This window comes from Salmo trutta, chromosome 9, assembly GCF_901001165.1.
Source record: "Salmo trutta chromosome 9, fSalTru1.1, whole genome shotgun sequence".
Classification (NCBI taxonomy): Eukaryota; Metazoa; Chordata; class Actinopteri; order Salmoniformes; family Salmonidae; genus Salmo; species Salmo trutta.
In genome coordinates, this window is record NC_042965.1 from 32,314,836 (window position 1) to 32,336,866 (window position 22,031).

A 22,031-nucleotide genomic window follows, 5' to 3' on the forward strand; every position below is an offset into this window, starting at 1 on the left:
TAGACCTCCGATCCTGCTCATATTGAGAAAATATGATATATGCAGCTATCGTTCTCGTATACTTCACCATACAACCAGTCCTATCAACGCATATTCAATTGGATTTGTTGTTTACGCAATCTAACAGATAACAGTAAGATATGTTTTGATTGGATGACTGAATCAGAGTAACCAATGAGTGCGCTTGTTATACCAGAGCGGTGTTCCAACGTCCTGACGTAACAACATGGCCACCCACACGTCCCTTGTTGACTGGGAGTTAGCTTGCTAAATGATGTTAAGTAAGACAGATGGCATAACATGATTCGATCGGATTTTTTATCAATCCCAGATCACAAATATGTATTGTACACACAAAGCGTTTGAAAAACTAGTTTAGTAGCTAATGATATTGAACGTGTAGATGGGTAACCAACCCTCGAGCTAGCTATGCTAGCTTGAGAACAAACATAAACATTCTTGGAAGGCTAGCTAGCTACGAAATTTAAAGATTCATTTATTGTGCGAAGATGTTGGGTTTTCTAACAGCAAGACAGGCTGGACTTGACGACCCACTTCGTCTGAGACGGGCAGAGTCAACACGGAGGTGAGGGGAAAGTTGGCCATATCATTCCTGGGAACGTTACTGTTACCAGTCTTTGTCAGTATCACTAGTTGTGTCAAATATTGTCGATCGTAAAAATTCATGAAAACAACTATTTTCTTTGGGGTCTTAATTTAAGGTTAGACATAAGGTCAACAGTGTGTCTAGGTTTAAAATAACATTTTTATGAAGCTAAATTGTAGACATAGGCGGGGTTTATGACTGGTTGTGGTACAGCCTTCCCCGTAGCTCAGTTGGTAGAGCATGGTGTTTGCAACACCAGGGTTGTGGGTTCGATTCCCACGGGGGGCCAAGTACGAAGAAAAAAAATAATAATTATGAAATGAATATGAGATGTATGCATTCACTACTGTATTTCGCTCTGGATAAGAGCGTCTGCTAAATGACTAAAATGTAAATGTAAATGTTAACTAGGCTTCCATGTTGGTGTGTGGGTGTTATGACGCATTCAAAACAACCGGGAACTCGGAAATCTCCGACTTCAGTGCGTTCATCACAACTAGGAACTCGGTAAAAAACGAGCTCCGACTGGGAGAAATATTTTGAACGACCATCCAACTCGGGAATTCCATTTTGGGAACTCGGGCATCTCCTACTTTCGACCTGAAGATAGATCACTGACGTCATGACTCTGTCTCCTTTGTTTTCTCTTAAGGGTCCTCAATTTAGAGCTGAATCATGACAGAGATGTGGATCGAATCCATAGCAACGGCATAAACACCATAGACATCGAAGTCATTGAGGGCAGATAGTAAGTATCATTAGTAGTAGGTCTGACAATATGTCAATTGAGGACATAATTTGTTATGATTACCATATAGCCTAGGCCTATAACATGTAACCTAATGCAGAGTTCCGTCATCACCTGATTTCAACATAACTTGATACATAAGCAACCTCCTACAATTCAAAATAGACATGTGTTGCCTGTATAGCACTTTTTTAGAATCCTTCTGGTGCTATTTCATTGGGAGATAACCCTCTCCTCTTGTCTGTTCTGTAGCATGCTATCTGGAGGGGCAGATGGGGTGATTGTGGTGTATGACCTGGAGAACAACAGCAGGAAACCACAATACACCTGTAAAGCAGTCTGCACTGTAGGCAGGTGTGTGGCTCACATACCTGATGGCATCCACTAGATGGCAGCATCACTGATAGTGTACTTCACTAGATGTGTGTGTGTGTGTGTGTGTGTGTGTGTGTGTGTGTGTGTGTGTGTGTGTGTGTGTGTGTGTGTGTGTGTGTGTGTGTGTGTGTGTGTGTGTGTGTGGCGCTGGTGGTCACTGTTAGTGTGTTTGTGTTGCAGGTCCAGTCCGTATGTCCACAGGTTCAGTGTAGAGACAGTGCAGTGGTACCCACACGACACAGGCATGTTTGTCTCCAGCTCCTTTGACCAAACCATGAAGGTCTGGGACACTGAGACACTAAAGGTACAGCTTACTCTTTGCCTCTTATGGCCATATGGTGCTCTCTGTGATGAGCTAGAATCACGCTGTGCCATGGTTACCTCAGAGTCAGCTAGGGGACAGCAAAACTTGTTTGCAGAGGGATTTGCATTGTAACTGTCACTCTACTCTCGTCCTCCTGCTTCCTAGTCCCCTGCTCTGTTCTTCTCCACTCCCCTCCATTCCTCTCGTCTTCCTGCTTCCTAGTCCCCTGCTCTGTTCTCCTCCACTCCCCTCCATTCCTCTCGTCCTCCTGCTTCCTAGTCCCCTGCTCTGTTCTCCTCCACTCCCCTCCATTCCTCTCGTCCTCCAGCTTCCTAGTCCCCTGCTCTGTTCTCCTCCACTCCCCTCCATTCCTCTCGTCCTCCAGCTTCCTAGTCCCCTGCTCTGTTCTCCTCCACTCCCCTCCATTCCTCTCGTCCTCCAGCTTCCTAGTCCCCTGCTCTGTTCTCCTCCACTCCCCTCCATTCCTCTCGTCCTCCAGCTTCCTAGTCCCCTGCTCTGTTCTCCTCCACTCCCCTCCATTCCTCTCGTCCTCCAGCTTCCTAGTCCCCTGCTCTGTTCTTCTCCACTCCCCTCCATTCCTCTCGTCCTCCAGCTTCCTAGTCCCCTGCTCTGTTCTCCTCCACTCCCCTCCATTCCTCTCGTCCTCCAGCTTCCTAGTCCCCTGCTCTGTTCTCCTCCACTCCCCTCCATTCCTCTCGTCCTCCAGCTTCCTAGTCCCCTGCTCTGTTCTTCTCCACTCCCCTCCATTCCTCTCCCAGTCTCCCAGTCTCACAGCCGCATCCCTCATTTCTGTCTCCTGGTCCCATTGTGTCAGTCAGTCACGACAGTGTTCTTTCCTATCGTGCTGGCCGGCTGACCGACTGACTGAACAGTGGTGTTCTATACATGTTTGCTCTTCCCATGTAGTAGTGTAGTCTCTGTACAGCACAGAGATATCACGTTTATGTTGAACTAAAGCTGATACTTCCTTCTCCTTCTTGTGTGTCTGTAGCCCGCTGAAGTGTTCCAGTTTGAAGGAAACGTCTACTGTCACCACATGTCCCCCATTGCCAGGAAACACAGCCTCATCGCAGGTGTGTGTGTGTGTAACAAGCTCTCACAGTCTCACGTCAGAATCATCTATGTTTCTTAAACATCACATTTCGAAGTTGTTGTAAAAGTCACATTTTGAAGTGTTTTTAAGGTTAAGTTTTATGGTTAGCCATTTTGAGTTAATGCCTAAGGTAAGGGTTAAGATTTGGGATAGGTTTAAAAACCAAAATCTCAAAAACAACTTTCTGTCGCTGGATTTGAGCATGCAACCTTTGGTACCAGAGGCAGATGTTTACGCCTATCCAGCATCCCTCATCCCTGTCCACAATGCTCTAGCAAAACCAAAACCTACTCGAAGCCTAGTGGCTGGTTTCCACGTCATCTCCCGACGTCCTTAGACAATGGATGGACGTCGAATTCTGACTTGTATCATGGGTTACCTGGCTGTGGGTGAAATTGTATGTGTGTCATGCTCTTAAAATATGATTTACTGTCTATGTCTTATTGATATAATCTAAGAATGAACATATGAGGCCTCAGTAAATCAAACAGAATAAAATGTAAATGTTGATTGTGAAACAGCGGTGTAGTACAGAGTGTATGCCCCTAGGGGTGTCAAGGGTTGGGACTGACTCAGGAAGAGTTTAGAGAGACGTTCTGGAGACATGACAGGAATCCAGGCTCTGCCCCCCTGCTGACAGAGCAGGACAGACTGGTTACACATACCTTCCCAATCACCCACACTGCTCTCGCTCTCTCTCACTCTGTTGGTTTTTGTTTCTCTGAGATTCTTCCCAAACTCAAAACAAAGTGTCATGAAGTCTTTCAATTACACATTTTACTAATGGCGCAATCAACCTTTTTCTGTAATGTTCTGGTGGTGCTAGAATTATCAGAATTTGTCAGGCGGACCAGAATTATCATTTTATTTGTGTCGGGTTTCTAACAGATGGACTCAACCCTGGTTATTTTGTGTCCATCCCTGTCAGCTCTAGCTCCCTGTCACCTCTAGCTCCCTGTCACCTCTAGCTCCCTGTCAGCCTCTAGCTCCCTGTCAGCCTCTAGCTCCTCCCTGTCACCTCTAGCTCCCTGTCAGCCTCTAGCTCCCTGTCACCTCTAGCTCCTCCCTGTCACCTCTAGCTCCCTGTCAGCCTCTAGCTCCCTGTCAGCCTCTAGCTCCCTGTCAGCCTCTAGCTCCCTGTCAGCCTCTAGCTCCCTGTCAGCCTCTAGCTCCTCCCTATCACCTCTAGCTCCCTGTCAGCCTCTAGCTCCCTGTCACCTCTAGCTCCCTGTCAGCTCTAGCTCCCTGTCAGCCTGTAGCTCCCGGTGAGCCTCTAGCTCCCTGTCAGCTCTAGCTCCCTGTCAGCCTCTAGCTCCCTGTCAGCCTCTAGCTCCCTGTCACCTCTAGCTCCTCCCTGTCACCTCTAGCTCCCTGTCAGCCTCTAGCTCCCTGTCAGCCTCTAGCTCCTCCCTGTCAGCCTCTAGCTCCTCCCTGTCAGCCTCTAGCTCCTCCCTGTCAGCCTCTAGCTCCTCCCTGTCAGCCTCTAGCTCCTCCCTGTCAGCCTCTAGCTCCCTGTCAGCCTCTAGCTCCCTGTCAGCCTCTAGCTCCCTGTCACCTCTAGCTCCCTGTCACCTCTAGCTCCCTGTCACCTCTAGCTCCCTGTCACCTCTAGCTCCCTGTCAGCCTGTAGCTCCCTGTCACCTCTAGCTCCCTGTCAGCCTCTAGCTCCCTGTCAGCCTCTAGCTCCCTGTCAGCCTCTAGCTCCCTGTCAGCCTCTAGCTCCCTGTCAGCCTCTAGCTCCCTGTCACCTCTAGCTCCCTGTCAGCCTCTAGCTCCCTGTCAGCCTCTAGCTCCCTGTCAGCCTCTAGCTCCTCCCTGTCAGCCTCTAGCTCCCTGTCAGCCTCTAGCTCCCTGTCAGCCTCTAGCTCCCTGTCAGCCTCTAGCTCCTCCCTATCACCTCTAGCTCCCTGTCAGCCTCTAGCTCCCTGTCAGCCTCTAGCTCCCTGTCAGCCTCTAGCTCCCTGTCAGCCTCTAGCTCCCTGTCAGCCTGTAGCTCCCTGTCAGCCTGTAGCTCCCTGTCAGCCTCTAGCTCCCTGTCAGCCTGTAGCTCCCTGTCAGCCTGTAGCTCCCTGTCAGCCTGTAGCTCCCTGTCAGCCTCTAGCTCCCTGTCAGCCTCTAGCTCCCTGTCAGCCTCTAGCTCCCTGTCAGCCTCTAGCTCCCTGTCAGCCTCTAGCTCCCTGTCAGCCTCTAGCTCCCTGTCAGCCTCTAGCTCCCTAAGTGAATGATGTGTGTTATTAGCTCATGTTTATCCAAGAGTAGAACTGCTCTCTTATACATTCCTATCTTATCTGAGAGAACCAGGGCCTCCAGTTTCTCCTCTGTCACAAAGCATTAACACACAGTGAAAGTAGAGCTGTTTTTCTTTGTGTTAGTCATACTGTATGTAACCTTTCAAGTAATCTGTTCTGTGTGTTCTCAGTGGGTACCAAAGACCAGAAAGTACAGCTCTGTGACCTGAAGTCTGGCTCACGCATCCAGGTTCTGCAGGGTGAGAGCCACACACACACCCATGTTACTATACTTGTGAGGACTTCAAAATCCTATTTTCCCTAAACCTAATTGAACCTTTATTTAACTAGGAAAGTCAGTTAAGAACAAATTCTTATTTACAATGGCGCCAAACCTGGTCGATGCTGGGCCAATTGTACGCCTACCCATGGGACTTCCTTTCATGGCCGGATGTGACACAGCCTGGATTTGAACCAGGGACTGTAGTGACGCCTCTTGCACTGACTGTAGTGACGCCTCTGCCTTAGACCGCTGCGCCACTCGGGAGCCTAAACCTAACCCCTAAGCCTAAAATAGACTTTTTATAAGTGAGGTCCGGAAAAATGTCCTCACTTTTGAGTTTTATTTGGTTTACTTTTCTTGTGAGGACTTCTGGTACTCACAAGTATAGTAAAACGTGTCTACACTAACGCACACTTCCACTGACTGTCCTTTCTATCCCTCAGGTCACAGAGGTGAGGTCCTATCTGTTCGGTGGTCGCCAAGATATGAGCACATTTTAGCTACAGCCAGGTAGGCCGACCTACACCAAACCTTAAAGGGCCTTTAGATAATTGTCCCTCCCTCATTTCACGCCCAAGTATCATAGAAATTCCAATCTAGCTAGTGAAAGTGATTCCACTTTCTATTACCATAACTAGACTGTATCAGTATGTCACCTGAACTCATTGGCACACAGAGAGACTGAACCAGCCTCTATTCCCTGGGAATAACAATGCAGCATGTGGCAGGGAGAGAGTACTCAGCTGGTTTAGGCCAAATTAGATCTGCTAATTAAACCATTGGGATCAAATCACTGTCCCTTTGGGCTGTAAGTGATTTTGAAAAACAACTGAGCAGCATTTCAACTGCTACTGATAACATGGGCAATTGGACAGTGAAACACACTGTCTTTGAACATTTTGTATGGACTGAAATAGTTTTTTTTATATGGAGGACTGTTTTGAGGAAATTTGAGGCACTTTTCTGTAGCTGGATAATTGAAGGGATTGTGTTGCATTGTTGTAGTGTTACGTTGTTGATGCCCAGTGTTGTGAACCGTCGTCTGCAGACCAGTTAGGTGGCGTTTATGTAAGGGTCATTTATATATCCCTATAAGGCCCCAGGGCACTGACACATGTCCCCTGAGGGATGGAAGGCTGTTGATTTCAGCTTCTCATGCGCTCTCTCTGTTGCTCTATCTCGATCTTTCTCTCTCTCAGTACTGACAGCAGGGTGTTGGTGTGGGATGTGCGTCGGGCCTCAGGGAGCCTGTTCTCTCTGGACCAACACAACGGGGACAAGTCCAAGGCCTCGTCAGAGGCAGGTAGGAACACACTGTCACACCTCCCCTTCTCCCTGACTCCCCCCACACCTGATAACTGGGTAAAGAGAAGATGTCTACATGATAGTGAAAGCATCGTGATAACGGGGTAAAGAGAAGATGTCTACATGATAGTGAAAGCATCGTGATAACGGGGTAAAGTGAAGATGTCTACATGATAGTGAAAGCATCGTGATAACGGGGTAAAGAGAAGATGTCTACATGATAGTGAAAGCATCGTGATAACGGGGTAAAGAGAAGATGTCTACATGATAGTGAAAGCATCGTGATAACGGGGTGAAGAGAAGATGTCTACATGATAGTGAAAGCATCGTGATAACGGGGTAAAGAGAAGATGTCTACATGATAGTGAAAGCATCGTGATAACGGGGTAAAGAGAAGATGTCTACATGATAGTGAAAGCATCGTGATAACGGGGTGAAGAGAAGATGTCTACATGATAGTGAAAGCATCGTGATAACGGGGTAAAGAGAAGATGTCTACATGATAGTGAAAGCATCGTGATAACGGGGTAAAGTGAAGATGTCTACATGATAGTGAAAGCATCGTGATAACGGGGTGAAGAGAAGATGTCTACATGATAGTGAAAGCATCGTGATAACGGGGTAAAGAGAAGATGTCTACATGATAGTGAAAGCATCGTGATAACGGGGTAAAGAGAAGATGTCTACATGATAGTGAAAGCATCGTGATAACGGGGTGAAGAGAAGATGTCTACATGATAGTGAAAGCATCGTGATAACGGGGTAAAGAGAAGATGTCTACATGATAGTGAAAGCATCGTGATAACGGGGTGAAGAGAAGATGTCTACATGATAGTGAAAGCATCGTGATAACGGGGTGAAGAGAAGATGTCTACATGATAGTGAAAGCATCGTGATAACGGGGTGAAGAGAAGATGTCTACATGATAGTGAAAGCATCGTGATAACGGGGTGAAGAGAAGATGTCTACATGATAGTGAAAGCATCGTGATAACGGGGTAAAGAGAAGATGTCTACATGATAGTGAAAGCATCGTGATAACGGGGTGAAGAGAAGATGTCTACATGATAGTGAAAGCATCGTGATAACGGGGTAAAGAGAAGATGTCTACATGATAGTGAAAGCATCGTGATAACGGGGTGAAGAGAAGATGTCTACATGATAGTGAAAGCATCGTGATAACGGGGTGAAGAGAAGATGTCTACATGATAGTGAAAGCATCGTGATAACGGGGTGAAGAGAAGATGTCTACATGATAGTGAAAGCATCGTGATAACGGGGTGAAGAGAAGATGTCTACATGATAGTGAAAGCATCGTGATAACGGGGTAAAGAGAAGATGTCTACATGATAGTGAAAGCATCGTGATAACGGGGTGAAGAGAAGATGTCTACATGATAGTGAAAGCATCGTGATAACGGGGTGAAGAGAAGATGTCTACATGATAGTGAAAGCATCGTGATAACGGGGTAAAGAGAAGATGTCTACATGATAGTGAAAGCATCGTGATAACGGGGTGAAGAGAAGATGTCTACATGATAGTGAAAGCATCGTGATAACGGGGTGAAGAGAAGATGTCTACATGATAGTGAAAGCATCGTGATAACGAGGTAAAGAGAAGATGTCTACATGATAGTGAAAGCATCGTGATAACGGGGTAAAGAGAAGATGTCTACATGATAGTGAAAGCATCGTGATAACGGGGTAAAGAGAAGATGTCTACATGATAGTGAAAGCATCGTGATAACGGGGTAAAGAGAAGATGTCTACATGATAGTGAAAGCATCGTGATAACGAGGTAAAGAGAAGATGTCTACATGATAGTGAAAGCATCGTGATAACGGGGTAAAGAGAAGATGTCTACATGATAGTGAAAGCATCGTGATAACGGGGTAAAGTGAAGATGTCTACATGATAGTGAAAGCATCGTGATAACGGGGTAAAGAGATGTCTACATGATAGTGAAAGCATCGTGATAACGGGGTGAAGAGAAGATGTCTACATGATAGTGAAAGCATCGTGATAACGGGGTAAAGAGAAGATGTCTACATGATAGTGAAAGCATCGTGATAACGGGGTGAAGAGAAGATGTCTACATGATAGTGAAAGCATCGTGATAACGGGGTGAAGAGAAGATGTCTACATGATAGTGAAAGCATCGTGATAACGGGGTGAAGAGAAGATGTCTACATGATAGTGAAAGCATCGTGATAACGGGGTGAAGAGAAGATGTCTACATGATAGTGAAAGCATCGTGATAACGGGGTAAAGAGAAGATGTCTACATGATAGTGAAAGCATCGTGATAACGAGGTAAAGAGAAGATGTCTACATGATAGTGAAAGCATCGTGATAACGGGGTAAAGAGAAGATGTCTACATGATAGTGAAAGCATCGTGATAACGGGGTGAAGAGAAGATGTCTACATGATAGTGAAAGCATCGTGATAACGGGGTGAAGAGAAGAGACAAAGAGTTGAGTGATATGATTACCAAATGCTCTTCCCAGTGTCCTTTCCCCTTAAATAATAGTTCTATTATCTCATTGGCATTTAATGACGTGTGTGTGTGTTTGCCAGTGAACACAGCCCATAATGGAAGGGTAAATGGCCTCTGCTTCACGGTCGACGGCCTCTACCTTCTCACCACGGGAACAGACGACCGCATGAGGCTGTGGAACAGTGCCAATGGAAAAAACACACTGGTAGGTTGTGTGTGTGTGTGTGTAAGAGAGATACAGCGAGCGAGAGAGATGCAGAGAGTGAGAGAGGTTCAAAAATGTGTCTGGCGGGGATCCAATGGGTGAGGACTAGGCTCTACCCCGAGGCCCTGTCCGAGGGTGCATGTTTGTGTGTGTGTGTGTGCACATTTCCTGCCCATCCCTGGAGGCCTTGTCTGGAACACATTACATAGCGTGTGTGACTCTTCCAGGCCTTACCCTAAATGATCAGTAGCCATCCCTCTCTGTGACAGCGGCCTCAAGCACTAAGGGACATCACTGTGCCTCTAGCCCCATTACCTTCCATACATAAACTTCCCCTCACTAGCTGGGTCTGCAGGTGAAGGCCTCAAGCCTTCACATCAAGGTCCTGTGCTGCTTTGGGTTAGGAGAAACACTTTGCCTGCTTGATGACTTGAAGACATATATCCCTTTTATACACACACTAAAATCCCACATGTTGGTATGTCTGAAAGGGGTAAGGAGTAAAAACATGGACAAATAAAAGCCAGCTAAAGACCAAGTCATGATTCCTGCGTTTTCAGACCCTGTAACCAAAATACAGGAATGAATGGTGAATGGTGCTCTGCCTTTTTGCAGGTAAATTCATGAACACTTCCATTGTTTAATACCGCTCTAATTTGAACTGCAAACAGGCCCCATGGTTTAACAACACCCCCCACACCTCCCAATATACCTGTTACCCACTGATATTTCTAAAAGGGTATACCTGAAAATAAGTGGTATGAAAGGGGGGTCATATAAACATTGCCTTATATTTTACAACTAACATACCACATCTTCTGGCTGAAATGAGTTATACAGTACATCTTTAAACAGCCCACTTTAGCTAGCGTGGTCTGTATCAGTACAACACATGTTGAGGTCTATATTTAACCTGCTTCCTGAATTTCTCCATGCTTTTCACCACTCTACATAATGTTCTGTAGCAGTTTGATAGTGTAAGTGCTGTTCTACTGTTAGCTTGGTCATCCGTCCAACTGACCCTCCCAACTCCTCTCTGTCTCTCAGGTGAATTATGGGAAGGTGAGTAACGAAAGCCGTAAGGGGTTAAAGATCACGGTGTCTCGTAGCTGCAGCCCGGAGTTTGTGTTTGTACCTTGTGGCAGCTCGGTGGCGGTGTACACTCTACACACGGGGGAACTTGTAACCATGCTGAGGGGTCACTACAACAACGTGGACTGCTGCCAGTTCCACCCCGACTACCAGGTGACTGTCTGTCTGTCTGTCTGTCTGTCTGTCTGTCTGTCTGTCTGTCTGTCTGTCTGTCTGTCTGTCTGTCTGTCTGTCTGTCTGTCTGTCTGTCTGTCTGTCTGTCTGTCTGTAGGTGCTTCCATCCTTTATGGCTATAGACTAATAAGAAATGACAGGTTTATTAACATCATTATGTTTGTTCATTATCAATACCTTACGTATGTTCATGTAAATCAGCTCATGTGACGTCATATTGTTCCTAAGTTGAACCAAGGTCTCTGAGACGTGGGTCCTACTCATTAGTGCACACTGTAGCAAACCATAGCAAAATGTTTTGCAACGGAAAACCCGGTATGTCCCTCCCTGTTTTGACCCATTTGCTTCTGTTTGGTTCCCAATGAATATGACCCTAGCAGACCAGAGGCCTTGAAGGCCTTCTGTACCTCACAGAGAATCATAACAAATTCCTATTCTACCCACATTACCAGCGTACTGCACATAGATAGCTGACGCATTGTCAGTTTATGGTACAGTTGGCACAGATATGACCTGCCTTGGGAGGTACGGAACACTGTGGCCTTTCACTAATGTTAATCTGAGAAAATACTGAATTGAGACGGCATCCCCTCTTTTGCATCTTCCTGTTAATGGTTAAGGTTAGCATTTGTGAAGAATGATTGGATCTTTCCATCTGTGGAGCGCAGGACGAGATCTGTGAGTTGCAGTGGGGGTGTATTTGAGGTAGGCTACAGAAGGTAATTTACCCTTGAATAGATGACATATTAAAGTCAACATCCTCATGTAAAGCCATTAGCCATGGCCTAGTCACAGGGGTATGAAAAACAATTGGGCCTTAATGATTATAAAGGTGAAGGCCAGAAATGAGTTTGTTCTCTTTTATGGAGAGTTTTGTTTACTTGTCAAAGTACTGCAATGAGAGTTTTGTTGAAGAACGGGGTAGTGCTATGTCATATAATCTGATAATCTTCTTTTACGAAGGCGTGTCTTTCTTCACTCCAACTGCTATACAGGCTAATAAATTCCCTAATACATGATTATACAGTTTCCTTAGTATCTCATTGTAATGCATATCTTACTCATCCACATCGCATTTCATATCACAGTAGTATTTGTCTTAGACATTAGTTCTGCTGTTAGAGTATATCCACCTAATGTCCTACTTATTAAACCTGTAAGAATGTGGCAGAGCAACTTTGAGTGTTTGTTTATTGGAAAGAACACATCGTTTTGGAATGTCTTTTTGCTTCTTGTCTTTTGAAGTAGGCTAATGCCACATTTGGCATGTTAGTCATTTAGCAGACACGTTTATCCAGAGCGACTTACAGGAGTAATTAGGGTTGAGTGCCTTGCTCAAGGGCACATCGACCTATTTTATTTATTATTATATATTTTTTTCTTCTTCACCTAGTCGGCTTAGGGATTCGAGCCAGCGACCTTTCGGTTATTGGCCCAACACTCTTAACCGCTAGGCTACCTGCCACCCAAAAATACACCTCTTCAAATGATTGGCACGTTTTTGACTTTATGAACTTCTATTGGTTGTTTTCCTGGATGATGATTTTCATTATTTTGAGTCTAGTGTTTCATAAGGTGGACACTGGTGTAATAACTCTGTTCTTCCTCCCGCCATCAACACTGACACTTCCCCAACATGTTTCTTTCCACTTGACAAACTTAGCTAATTTAGGACCGAATGCTAACGTGTATATGGGACACAGAGATGAAACCAAATGGAAGTTGAGGTGCAGCTGAAATGGGACCAGAGCTATACACTACCGTTCAACAGTTTGAGGTCACTTAGAAATGTCCTTGATTTTGAAAGAAAAGCAAAAAAAAATGTCCATCAAAATAACATCAAATTGATCAGAAATACAGTGTAGACATTGTTCATGTTATAAATGACTATTGTAGCTGGAAACGGCAGGTTTTTTATGGAATATCTACATAGGCGTACAGAGGCCCATTATCAGCAACCATCGCTCCTGTGTTCCAGTGGCACGTTGTGTTAGCTAATCCAAGTTTATCACTTTAAAAGGCTAATTGATCATTAGAAAACCCTTTTGCAATTACGTTAGCACAGCTGAAAACGGTTGTGCTTATTTAAAGAAGCAATAAAACTGGCCTTCTTTAGACTAGTTGAATATCTGGAGCATCAGCATTTGTGGGTTGGATTACAGGCTCAAAATGGCCAGAAACAAGACCTTTCTTCTGAAACTCATCAGTCTATTCTTGTTCTGCGAAATGAAGGCTATTCCATGCGAGAAATTGCCAAGAAACTGAAGATCTCGTACAACGTTGTGTACTACTCCCTTCACAGAACAGCGCAAACTGGCTCTAACCAGAATAGAAAGAGGAGTGGGAGGCCCGGTGCACAACTGAGCAAGAGGACAAGTACATTAGAGTCTAGTTTGAGAAACAGACGCCTCACAAGTCCTCAACTTGCAGCTTCATTAAATAGTACCCGCAAAACACCAGTCTAAAGGACATTTTTATTGCTTCTTTAATCAGAACAACAGTTTCCAGCTGTGCTAACATAATTGCAAAAGGGTTTTCTAATGATTAGCCTTCTTAAAATTATAAACCTAACACAACGTGCCATTGGAACACAGGAGTGATGGTTGCTGATAATGGGCCTCTGTACGCCTATGTAGATATTCCATTAAAAATCTGCCATTTCCAGCTACAATAGTCATTTACCATATTAACAGTGTCTACACTGCATTTCTGATCAATTTGATGTTATTTTAAGGGACAAAAAAAAGTGTTTTTCTTTCAAAAACAAAGACATTTCTAAGTGACCACAAACTGTTGAATGGTAGTGTATATATAGATAAATATATGGCTCTGGCCAGGATGTAAAGAGCACAGAGTATTGAGACCCAGGCTAAATCACTCCTCTCTTCTGTGTTTCCAGGAGCTGTACAGCGGTGGTAAAGACTGTAACATCCTAGCCTGGGTTCCTGTTGTACGACCACCAGACGTGGAAGAAGAAGGGACAGCCGCCAAGGTAGGAGGCTGCACAGCAGGAACAATTTAAAGCATGTTTGGGGGGTAGTAATTATACGCAGGTCCCTGTTCTTGTTGTAAAATGCTGTCACATTAGCCAGACTAATAGACAGGCATCTAGTAGGCCCTTTTTATTTCGTACCAGTACATTTACATTTTAGACATTTAGCAGACGCTCTTATCTGGAGGCATCAATCAATCAAATGTATTTATAAAGCCCTTTTTACATCAGCCGATGTCACAAAGTGCTATACAGAAACCCAGCCTAAAACCCCAAACAGCAAGGAATGCAGGTGTAGAAGCACGGTGGCTAGGAAAAACTCCCTAGAAGGGCAGGTACCTAGGAAGAAACCAGGCTATGAGGGGTGGCCAGTCCTCTTCTGGCTGTGCCGGGTGGAGATTATAACGGTACATGGCCAAGATGTTCCAATGCTCATAGATGACCAGCAGGGTCAGATAACAATAATCACAGTGGTTGTAGAGGGTGCAACAGGTCAGCACCTCAGGAGTACATGTCAGTTGGCTTTCCATAGCCAATCATTCAGAGTTAGAGACAGCAGGTGCGGTAGAGAGCGAGGGTCAAAAACAGCAGCTCCGGGACAAGGTAGCATGTCCGGTGAACAGGTCAGGGTTCCATAGCCGCTGACAGAACAGTTGAAACTGGAGCAGCAGCACGACCAGGTGGACTGGGGACAGCAAGGGGTCAACAGGCCAGGTAGTCCTGAGGCATGGTCCTAGGGCTCATGTCCTCTGAGAGAAGAAAGAGAGAGAATTAGAGGGAGCATACTTAAATTCACACAGGACACCGGATAAGACAGGAGAAATACTCCAGATATAACAGACTGACCCTAGCCCCCCCGACACACAAACTATTGCAGCATAATTACTAGAGGCTGAGACAGGAGGGGTCAGGAGACACTGTGGCCCCGTCCGGCTATACCCCCGAACAGGGCCCAACAGTCAGGATATAACCCCATCCATTTTGCCAAAGCACAGCCCGCACACCACTAGAGGGATATCTTCAACCACCAACTTACTACCCTGAGATGAGGCCGAGTATAGCCCTCGAAGATCTCCCCCACGGCACGAATCCGAGGGGGGCGCCAACCCGGACAGGAAGATCACATCAGAGACTCAACCCACTCAAGTGACGCGCCCCTCCTAGGGACGGCATGGAAGAGCCCCAGTAAGCCAGTGACTCAGCCCTCGTAATAGGGTTAGAGGCAGAGAATCCCAGTGGAGAGAGGTGAACCGGCCAGGCAGAGACAGATGGTTCGTCGCTCCAGTGCCTTTCCGTTCACCTTCACACCCCTGGGCCAGACTACACTCAATCATAGGACCTACTGAAGAGATGTCTTCGATAAAGACTTAAAGGTCGAGACCGAGTCTGCGTCTCTCACATGGATAGGCAGAACATTCCATAAAAATGGAGCTCAATAAGAGAAAGCCCTGCCTCCAGCTGTTTGCTTAGACATTCTAGGGACAATAAGGAGGCCTGAGTCTTGTGACCGTAGCGTACGTGTAGGTATGTACGGCAGGACCAAATCGGAAATGTAGGTAGGAGCAAGCCCATGTAATGCTGTGTAGGTTAGCAGTAAAACCTTGAAATCAGCCCTAGCCTTAACAGGAAGCCAGTGTAGAGAGGCTAGCACTAGTAATATGATCACATTTTTTGGTTCTAGTCAAGATTCTAGCAGCTGTGTTTAGCACTAACTGAAGTTTATTTAGTGCTTTATCCGGGTAGTCGGAAAGTAGAGCATTGCAGTAGTCTAATCTAGAAGTGACAAAAGCATGGATTCATTTTTCTGCATCATTTTTGGACAGAAAGTTTCTGATTTTTGCAATGTTACGTAGATGGAAAAAAGCTGTCCTTGAAACAGTCTTGATATGTTTGTCAAAAGAGAGATCAGGGTCCAGAGTAATGCCAAGTTGCTTCACAGTTTTATTTGAGACAACTGTACAACCATCAAGATTAATTGTCAGATCCAACAAAATATCTCTTTGTTTCTTGGGAACTAGAACTAGCATCTCTGTTTTGTCCAAGTTTAAAAGAAAAACATTTGCCGCCATCCACTTCCTTATGTCTGAAACACAGGCTTCCAGGGAGGGCAATTTTGGGGCTTCACCATGTTTCATCGAAATGTACAGCTGTGTATCGTCCGCAAAGCAGTGAAAGTTAACATTATGTTTCTGAATGACATCACCAAGAGGTAAAATATATAGTGAAAACAATAGTGGTCCTAAAACGGAACCTTGAGGAACACCGAAATTTACAGTTGATCTGTCAGAGGACAAACCATCCACAGAGACAAACTGAGATCTTTCCGACAGATGAGATCTAAACCAGGCCAGAAATTGCCCGTGTAGACCAATTTGGGTTTCCAATCTCTCCAAAAGAATGTGGTGATCGATGATATCAAAAGCAGCACTAAGGTCTAGGAGCACGAGAACAGATACAGAGCCTATGTCTGACGCCATTAAAAGGTAATTCACCACCTTCACGATTGCAGTCTCAGTGCTATGATGGGGTCTAAAACCAGACTGAAGCGTTTCGTATACATTATTAGTCTTTAGGAAGGCAGTGAGTTGCTGCGCAACAGCTTTTTAATTTTTTTTTGTTGAGGAATGGCAGACAGACTTCGCTTTTGTGCACACAGAAATGAGATCATAGGGGTTGTGGCTTGTGTTGCACCTTACTAGGGTAACTCAGTACACACACACACACACACACACACACACAGTCAGGCTGGCTCAGCTTGGCTACATTCCCCAGGTGCTGATGAAATTATGTCTAGAGGCATCTTCAGCCAGCTCCAAAAGCAGCTTCACCAGTTCTATTTAGTTTGGGAAACAGAATAATAATTGCTTGCTTGCACTTGGGAAATGTTTGTAATGCTTTCCTGATTTACTTAATCGCTTTAACTCAAAATAACACGACAGCGAGAGAGTAGAGTGAGTTGAGAGTATTTTACTGAATGTATTTCTCCATCCCAGGGTGGGAGCCAGGCTACGGTGAACCCTGCTTTTGAAGACGCATGGAGCAGTGACGAGGACTGATGCATAAACATAACTGTACAGCCCTACTCCATCGGACATAGCTTCAGGAATCTCATCATGGTGCTAGCTTCAGGAATCTCATCATGGTGCTAGCTTCAGGAATCTCATCATGGTGCTAGCTTCAGGAATCTCATCATGGTGCTAGCTAACTACTGTGGAGTTGGAGAATGAACCTTAACAGACTTTCAATCTCTGTTGTGATATCTGATTTATCTTTTATTTAATATACAAAATGGAAATCTACACTGTGTGTACAAAACATTAGGAATACCTTCCTAATATTCAGTTGCACCCCCTTTTGCCCTCAGAACAGCCTCAGTTTGTCGGGGCACCTCTACAAGGTGTCGAAAGCGTTTCACAGGGATGCTGGCTCATGTTGACTCCAACCCACAGTTGTGTCAAGTTGGCTGAATGTCCTTTGGGTGGTGGACCATTCTTGATACACACGGGAAACTGTTAAGTGTGAAAACCCATCTGTGTTGCAGTTATTGACACACTCAAACCGGTGTGCCTGGCACCTACTACCAGCAGCATACTGCCCAGCAGCATACTGCCCAGCAGCATACCACCCTGCATCCCACTGCTGCCTTGCCTCTGAAGCTAAGCAGGGTCGGTCCTGGTCTGTCCCTGGATGGGAGATCAGATGCTGCTGGAAGTGATGTTGGAGGGCCAGAAGGGGGCACTCTTCCCTCTGGTCTATCTATCCCAATGCCACAGGGCAGTGATTGGGGACATTGCCCTGTGTAGGGTGCAGTCTTTCGGATGGGACTTTAAATGGGTGTCCTGACTCTTTGTGGTCATTAAAAATCCCATGCACTTATCGTAAGAGTAGGGGTGTTAACCCTGTTGTCATGACTAAATTCCCAACCTGGCCCCACCTAATCATCCCCCTCATTCCTAATTGGCAGATATCACTCCTCACCTCTCCAGCTGAGGTGTGGTGAGCGTTCTGGCACAAAAATGTCCGCCGTGCATCATACAGGTGGGTTCTACACGTTGGTGGTGGATGAGGTGAGTTTCCCCATACTATGTGAAGAGCTTTGAGTAACTCCGGTGTGGAAAAGCGCTATATAATTCCAATCAATTATTAATTACCGTACCCCGTTCAAAGCCACTTAAATCTTTTGTCTTGCCCATTCACCCTCTGAATGGCAAACATGCACAACCCATGTCTCAAGGCTTAAACATCCTTCTTTAACCGGTCTCCTTCCCTTCATCTACACTGATTGAAGTGGATTTAACAGGTGACATCCATAAGGGATCTTAGCTATCAGCTGAATTTACCTGGTCAGTCTATGACATGGAAAGAGCAGGTGTTCCTAATGTTTTGTACACTCAGTGTATGGAATTAACCTATGGATCTGCACTGTACATTGAGCTGTATAATCTGTTTCTATTGTCTGCCTTTGACACATGTACATTGTACTTTACATGGTGTTAAAATCAGCTTTCCATTATTCCAATGATGACCAGAGTAAAACCAGCCGAACTGGAGCCAAACCATTCCTCATAGCGTCTTTGAACATAACGTTCAAGAGACCCACCTTTCCGTCATCAATTCACCCAGAAATATTTGTCAGCCATGTCTTTCTCTCTCTCCCCTACATTTGCATTATTTATTCTGTTGTCATTGCTAAAACCAGCTCTGTATTGTTGTTGTTAGAGGTGATACTGAAATCAGACTTACTTTCTGTCCTACTGACAGCCTCATGTTTACATATGATTGGCTTGAAGGGCATTATTTACCTATAACTCACGGCATATTTGCATGGTAGAATTCAATGGCCATAGTTCATTCTATGGCAAAAGTCGATTTGAAAATATTGATTTTGTTGTATTCATAATGGCAAGCTAGGACTGATGATTTGGTTAGCTAAACTAGCAAGTCTGTTTGTTTGGCTACCACGGCAACTATAGTAAACTTGCTAGCTACTTCAGTGGATGTTGAACACATTTCTACCGGCAAATTAACACATTTCTAGCGACAAATATGTTAAATTATAGCCATGGTATAATGGGGATAATCAACTCGGCTCTATGCGTTCTGTAGAAAATAACACAACTCTGTGGAAGGTCAGTTCCACTCTGCATGGAACACACCTTCCACGTCGTTCATTATTTTCCATAGAACACATATCCTCTCTTACATACTTATAACCTCTAGGAAACCCTACCTACAATTAACACCTATCAGTCCCGAGATTCCAGCAAAAATCGACTTTTCATTTATCTGACGTTCCATTTATCCGATGTTCAGTTATCTGTATGTCTAGCCCTTATATTTAGCCTCACAATTAGGTGTTTTACCGTTTTCTTTTCAGGATAACCAGAGCTCCAAGTAGAACACAAAACAATTTCACATAAACGGTTGCGTTCATGGGTTTTATTGACATGTCAATAAAAAAATGTCAGCCAAAAACATTGAAATGAATTTATAAATGAATTGATATGAATGCTGTAAGTACTGAAATTGTTTGCTCAGTGGGAAATGAGTATAAATATCCAACCAGTCAGTGACAACTGTGTGGAGTTTGTGACGGCAATTATGTGAGCTTATTACAGTATTATAAACACTATGTCCTAGGATTTGGTATGCTCTTCTATGTAGAACATTTGACACTTTTTGACACTACCCAGGCCCTGTGTGTCCCCAGGCACCCTCATTTGTTGACTTCTGTGATCGAAAAAGCCTTGGTTTCATGCATGTTAACATTAGAAGCCTCCTCCCTAAATTTGTTTTACTCACTGCTTTAGCACACTCCACCAATCCTGATGTCCTTGCCGTGTCTGAATCCTGGCTTAGGAAGGCCACGAAAAATTCAGAGATTTCCATACCCACCTACAATATTTTCCGTCAAGACAGAACTGCCAAAGGGGGAGGAGTTAGCCTGCAAAGTTCTGTCATACTTTCCAGGTCTATTCCCAAACAGTTCGAACTTCTAATTTTAAAAATGAATCTCTCCAGAAATAAGTCTCTCACTGTTGCCGCCTGTTATCGAACCCCCTCCACTCCCAGCTGTGCCCTGGACACCATATGTGAATTGATCGCCCCCCCCCCCATCTAGCTTCAGAGTTCGTTCTGTTAGATGACCTAAACTGGGATCTGCTTAACACCCCGGCAGTCCTACAATCTAAGCTAGATGCCCTCAATCTCACACAAATCATCAAGGAACCCACCAGGTACAACCCTAAATCCGTAAACATGGGCACAATCATAGACATTATCCTCCAACTACACCTCTGCTGTTTTAAATCAGGATCTCAGCGATCACTGCCTCATTTCCTGTATCCGCTATGGGTCCGCGGGTCAAACGACCACTCCTCATCACTGTCAAACGCTCCCTAAAACACATCTGCGAGCAGGCCTTTCTTATCGACCTGGCCCGGGTATCCTGGAAGGGTATTGACCTCATCTCGTCAGTCGAGGATGCCTGGTCGTTCTTTAAAAGTAATTTCCTCACCATCTTAGATAAGCATGCCCCTTTCAAAAAATGCAGAACTACGAACAGATATAGCCCTTGGTTCACTCCAGACCTGACTGCCCTTGACCAGCACAAAAACATCCTGTGGCGGACTGCAATTGCATCGAATAGTCCCCGCGATATGCAACTTTTCAGGGAAGTCAGGAACCAATACACGCAGTCAGTCAGGAAAGCAAAGGCTAGCTTTTTCAAGCAGAAATTTGCATCCTGTAGCTCTAACTCCAAAAAGTTTTGGGACACTGTAAATACCATGAAGAACAAGAGCACCTCCTCCCAGCTGCCCACTGCACTGAGGCTAGGTAACACGGTCACCGCCGATAAATCCATGATAATTGAACATTTCAATAAGCATTTCTCTACGGCTGGCCATGACTTCCTCCTGGCTACTCAAGTGAAGGATATGACAAAGTAGTGTAATTGTTCGTGTCTACGTACAGTACCAGTCAAAGGTTTGGACACCTACTCATTCCAGGGTTTTTCTTTATTTTTACTATTTTCTACATTGTAGAATAATTGTGAAGGCAACAAAACTATGGAATCATGTAGTAACCAAAAAAAGTGTTCAACAAATCAAAATATGTTATTTGAGATTCTTCAAAGTAGCCACCCTTTTGTCTTGATGACAGAATGCCAAGAGTGTGCAAAGCTATCAACCAGCTTCACCTGGAATGCTTTTCCAACAGTCTTGAAGGAGTTCCATAAATATATGTTCGAATTTTCAAACTACTTTTCATTGCCAAGGCAGATAAAGCATTTTTATCAAAGGCAATCACTGCATTTGAATACAGAATCCTATCCTACTAATTTCTCCACGTCTTTGATCAATGTCAATCTTGTTTTGAGACTATTTCGCCGTCGGCCAGAACGAGACAGCCAACTCATGTATAGGAGGCAGCCTGGTTCCAAAACAAATGCAATCACTTTTCACCTATTGCAAACTACTCCTACCTGGGCGGCCAGGACCGATTTAAGAATCTTTGATAACGTCTGGTTTTAATGTATTCTTCCTTTTTCTTGAACCTTCTTGTGATAAATTAGAACATGGTCAATCCGTTTCGTCGATGTTTCCAGAATAAACCAAACGTCAGGTATGTTTAGCATTGGTATTGCTATCATTTTATTATACAGATTTAAATTGAAAATAAGTGATACAATTTTGTATCACATTACATTTTTTGTCATCTTTGAATATGTTTTAGTTTGACCTTCTTTAGTTTGTCCTTCTGCCCTTCTTTCCCATCAATGAATGGATTTGATTATCTGGCTGAGGTTACCCCGATGAGGGGAGTATATAACGGGTGAAAAGTGATTGCATTTGTTTTGGAACTGGGCTGCCTTGTTCTGGTTAATGTTGAAGTCGGCTCAAAACAAAAGTGATGTAGTCTAAGCTAGATTATTAAACACCTGGAGTAATGAGTAAGATTCTGTTTCCAAATCAGGGACACAGGGACAAAGATCGTACTTTTTGGAGAAATGTCCTCTGGTCTGATGAAATAAAATAAAACTGTTTGGCCATAATGACCATCGTTATGTTTGGAGGAAAAATGGGGAGGCTTGCAAGCCGAAGAACA

At 44.6% G+C, this 22,031-nt stretch overlaps 1 protein-coding gene across 2 annotated transcripts; it reads left to right on the forward strand.

Annotated features, from left to right (window-relative positions):
* The first annotated feature begins 209 nt into the window (after positions 1-209).
* ercc8 (excision repair cross-complementation group 8) lies at positions 210-19,495 on the forward strand. 2 transcript variants are annotated; one of them, XR_003879513.1, is made up of 12 exons: positions 210-586; positions 1,260-1,355; positions 1,608-1,709; positions 1,911-2,034; positions 3,047-3,128; positions 5,568-5,636; positions 6,103-6,169; positions 6,859-6,962; positions 9,540-9,664; positions 10,712-10,909; positions 11,551-11,635; positions 13,830-13,901. XR_003879513.1 is itself a non-coding variant. In XM_029763474.1 (12 exons), exons 1-12 carry the CDS (start codon positions 510-512, stop codon positions 16,976-16,978), a joined length of 1,200 nt encoding a protein of 399 aa, XP_029619334.1. In that variant the 5' UTR covers positions 210-509; the 3' UTR covers positions 16,979-19,495. The 2 variants fall into 2 exon arrangements, 1 of the variants encoding a protein (XP_029619334.1); XM_029763474.1 differs by lacking the exon at positions 11,551-11,635 and adding an exon at positions 16,916-19,495 and having other exon boundaries at positions 13,830-13,922.
* The last annotated feature ends 2,536 nt before the right edge of the window (positions 19,496-22,031 follow it).

Excerpts from the sequence above, each read along its gene's own strand:
- ercc8 (XM_029763474.1), top strand. The coding sequence starts at position 510 with ATGTTGGGTTTTCTAACAGCAAGACAGGCTGGACTTGACGACCCACTT. Across the intron at positions 1,710-1,910 it reads GCAGTCTGCACTGTAGGCAG|GTCCAGTCCGTATGTCCACA; the intron begins GTGTGTGGCTCA and ends TTTGTGTTGCAG. Across the intron at positions 2,035-3,046 it reads GGGACACTGAGACACTAAAG|CCCGCTGAAGTGTTCCAGTT; the intron begins GTACAGCTTACT and ends GTGTGTCTGTAG.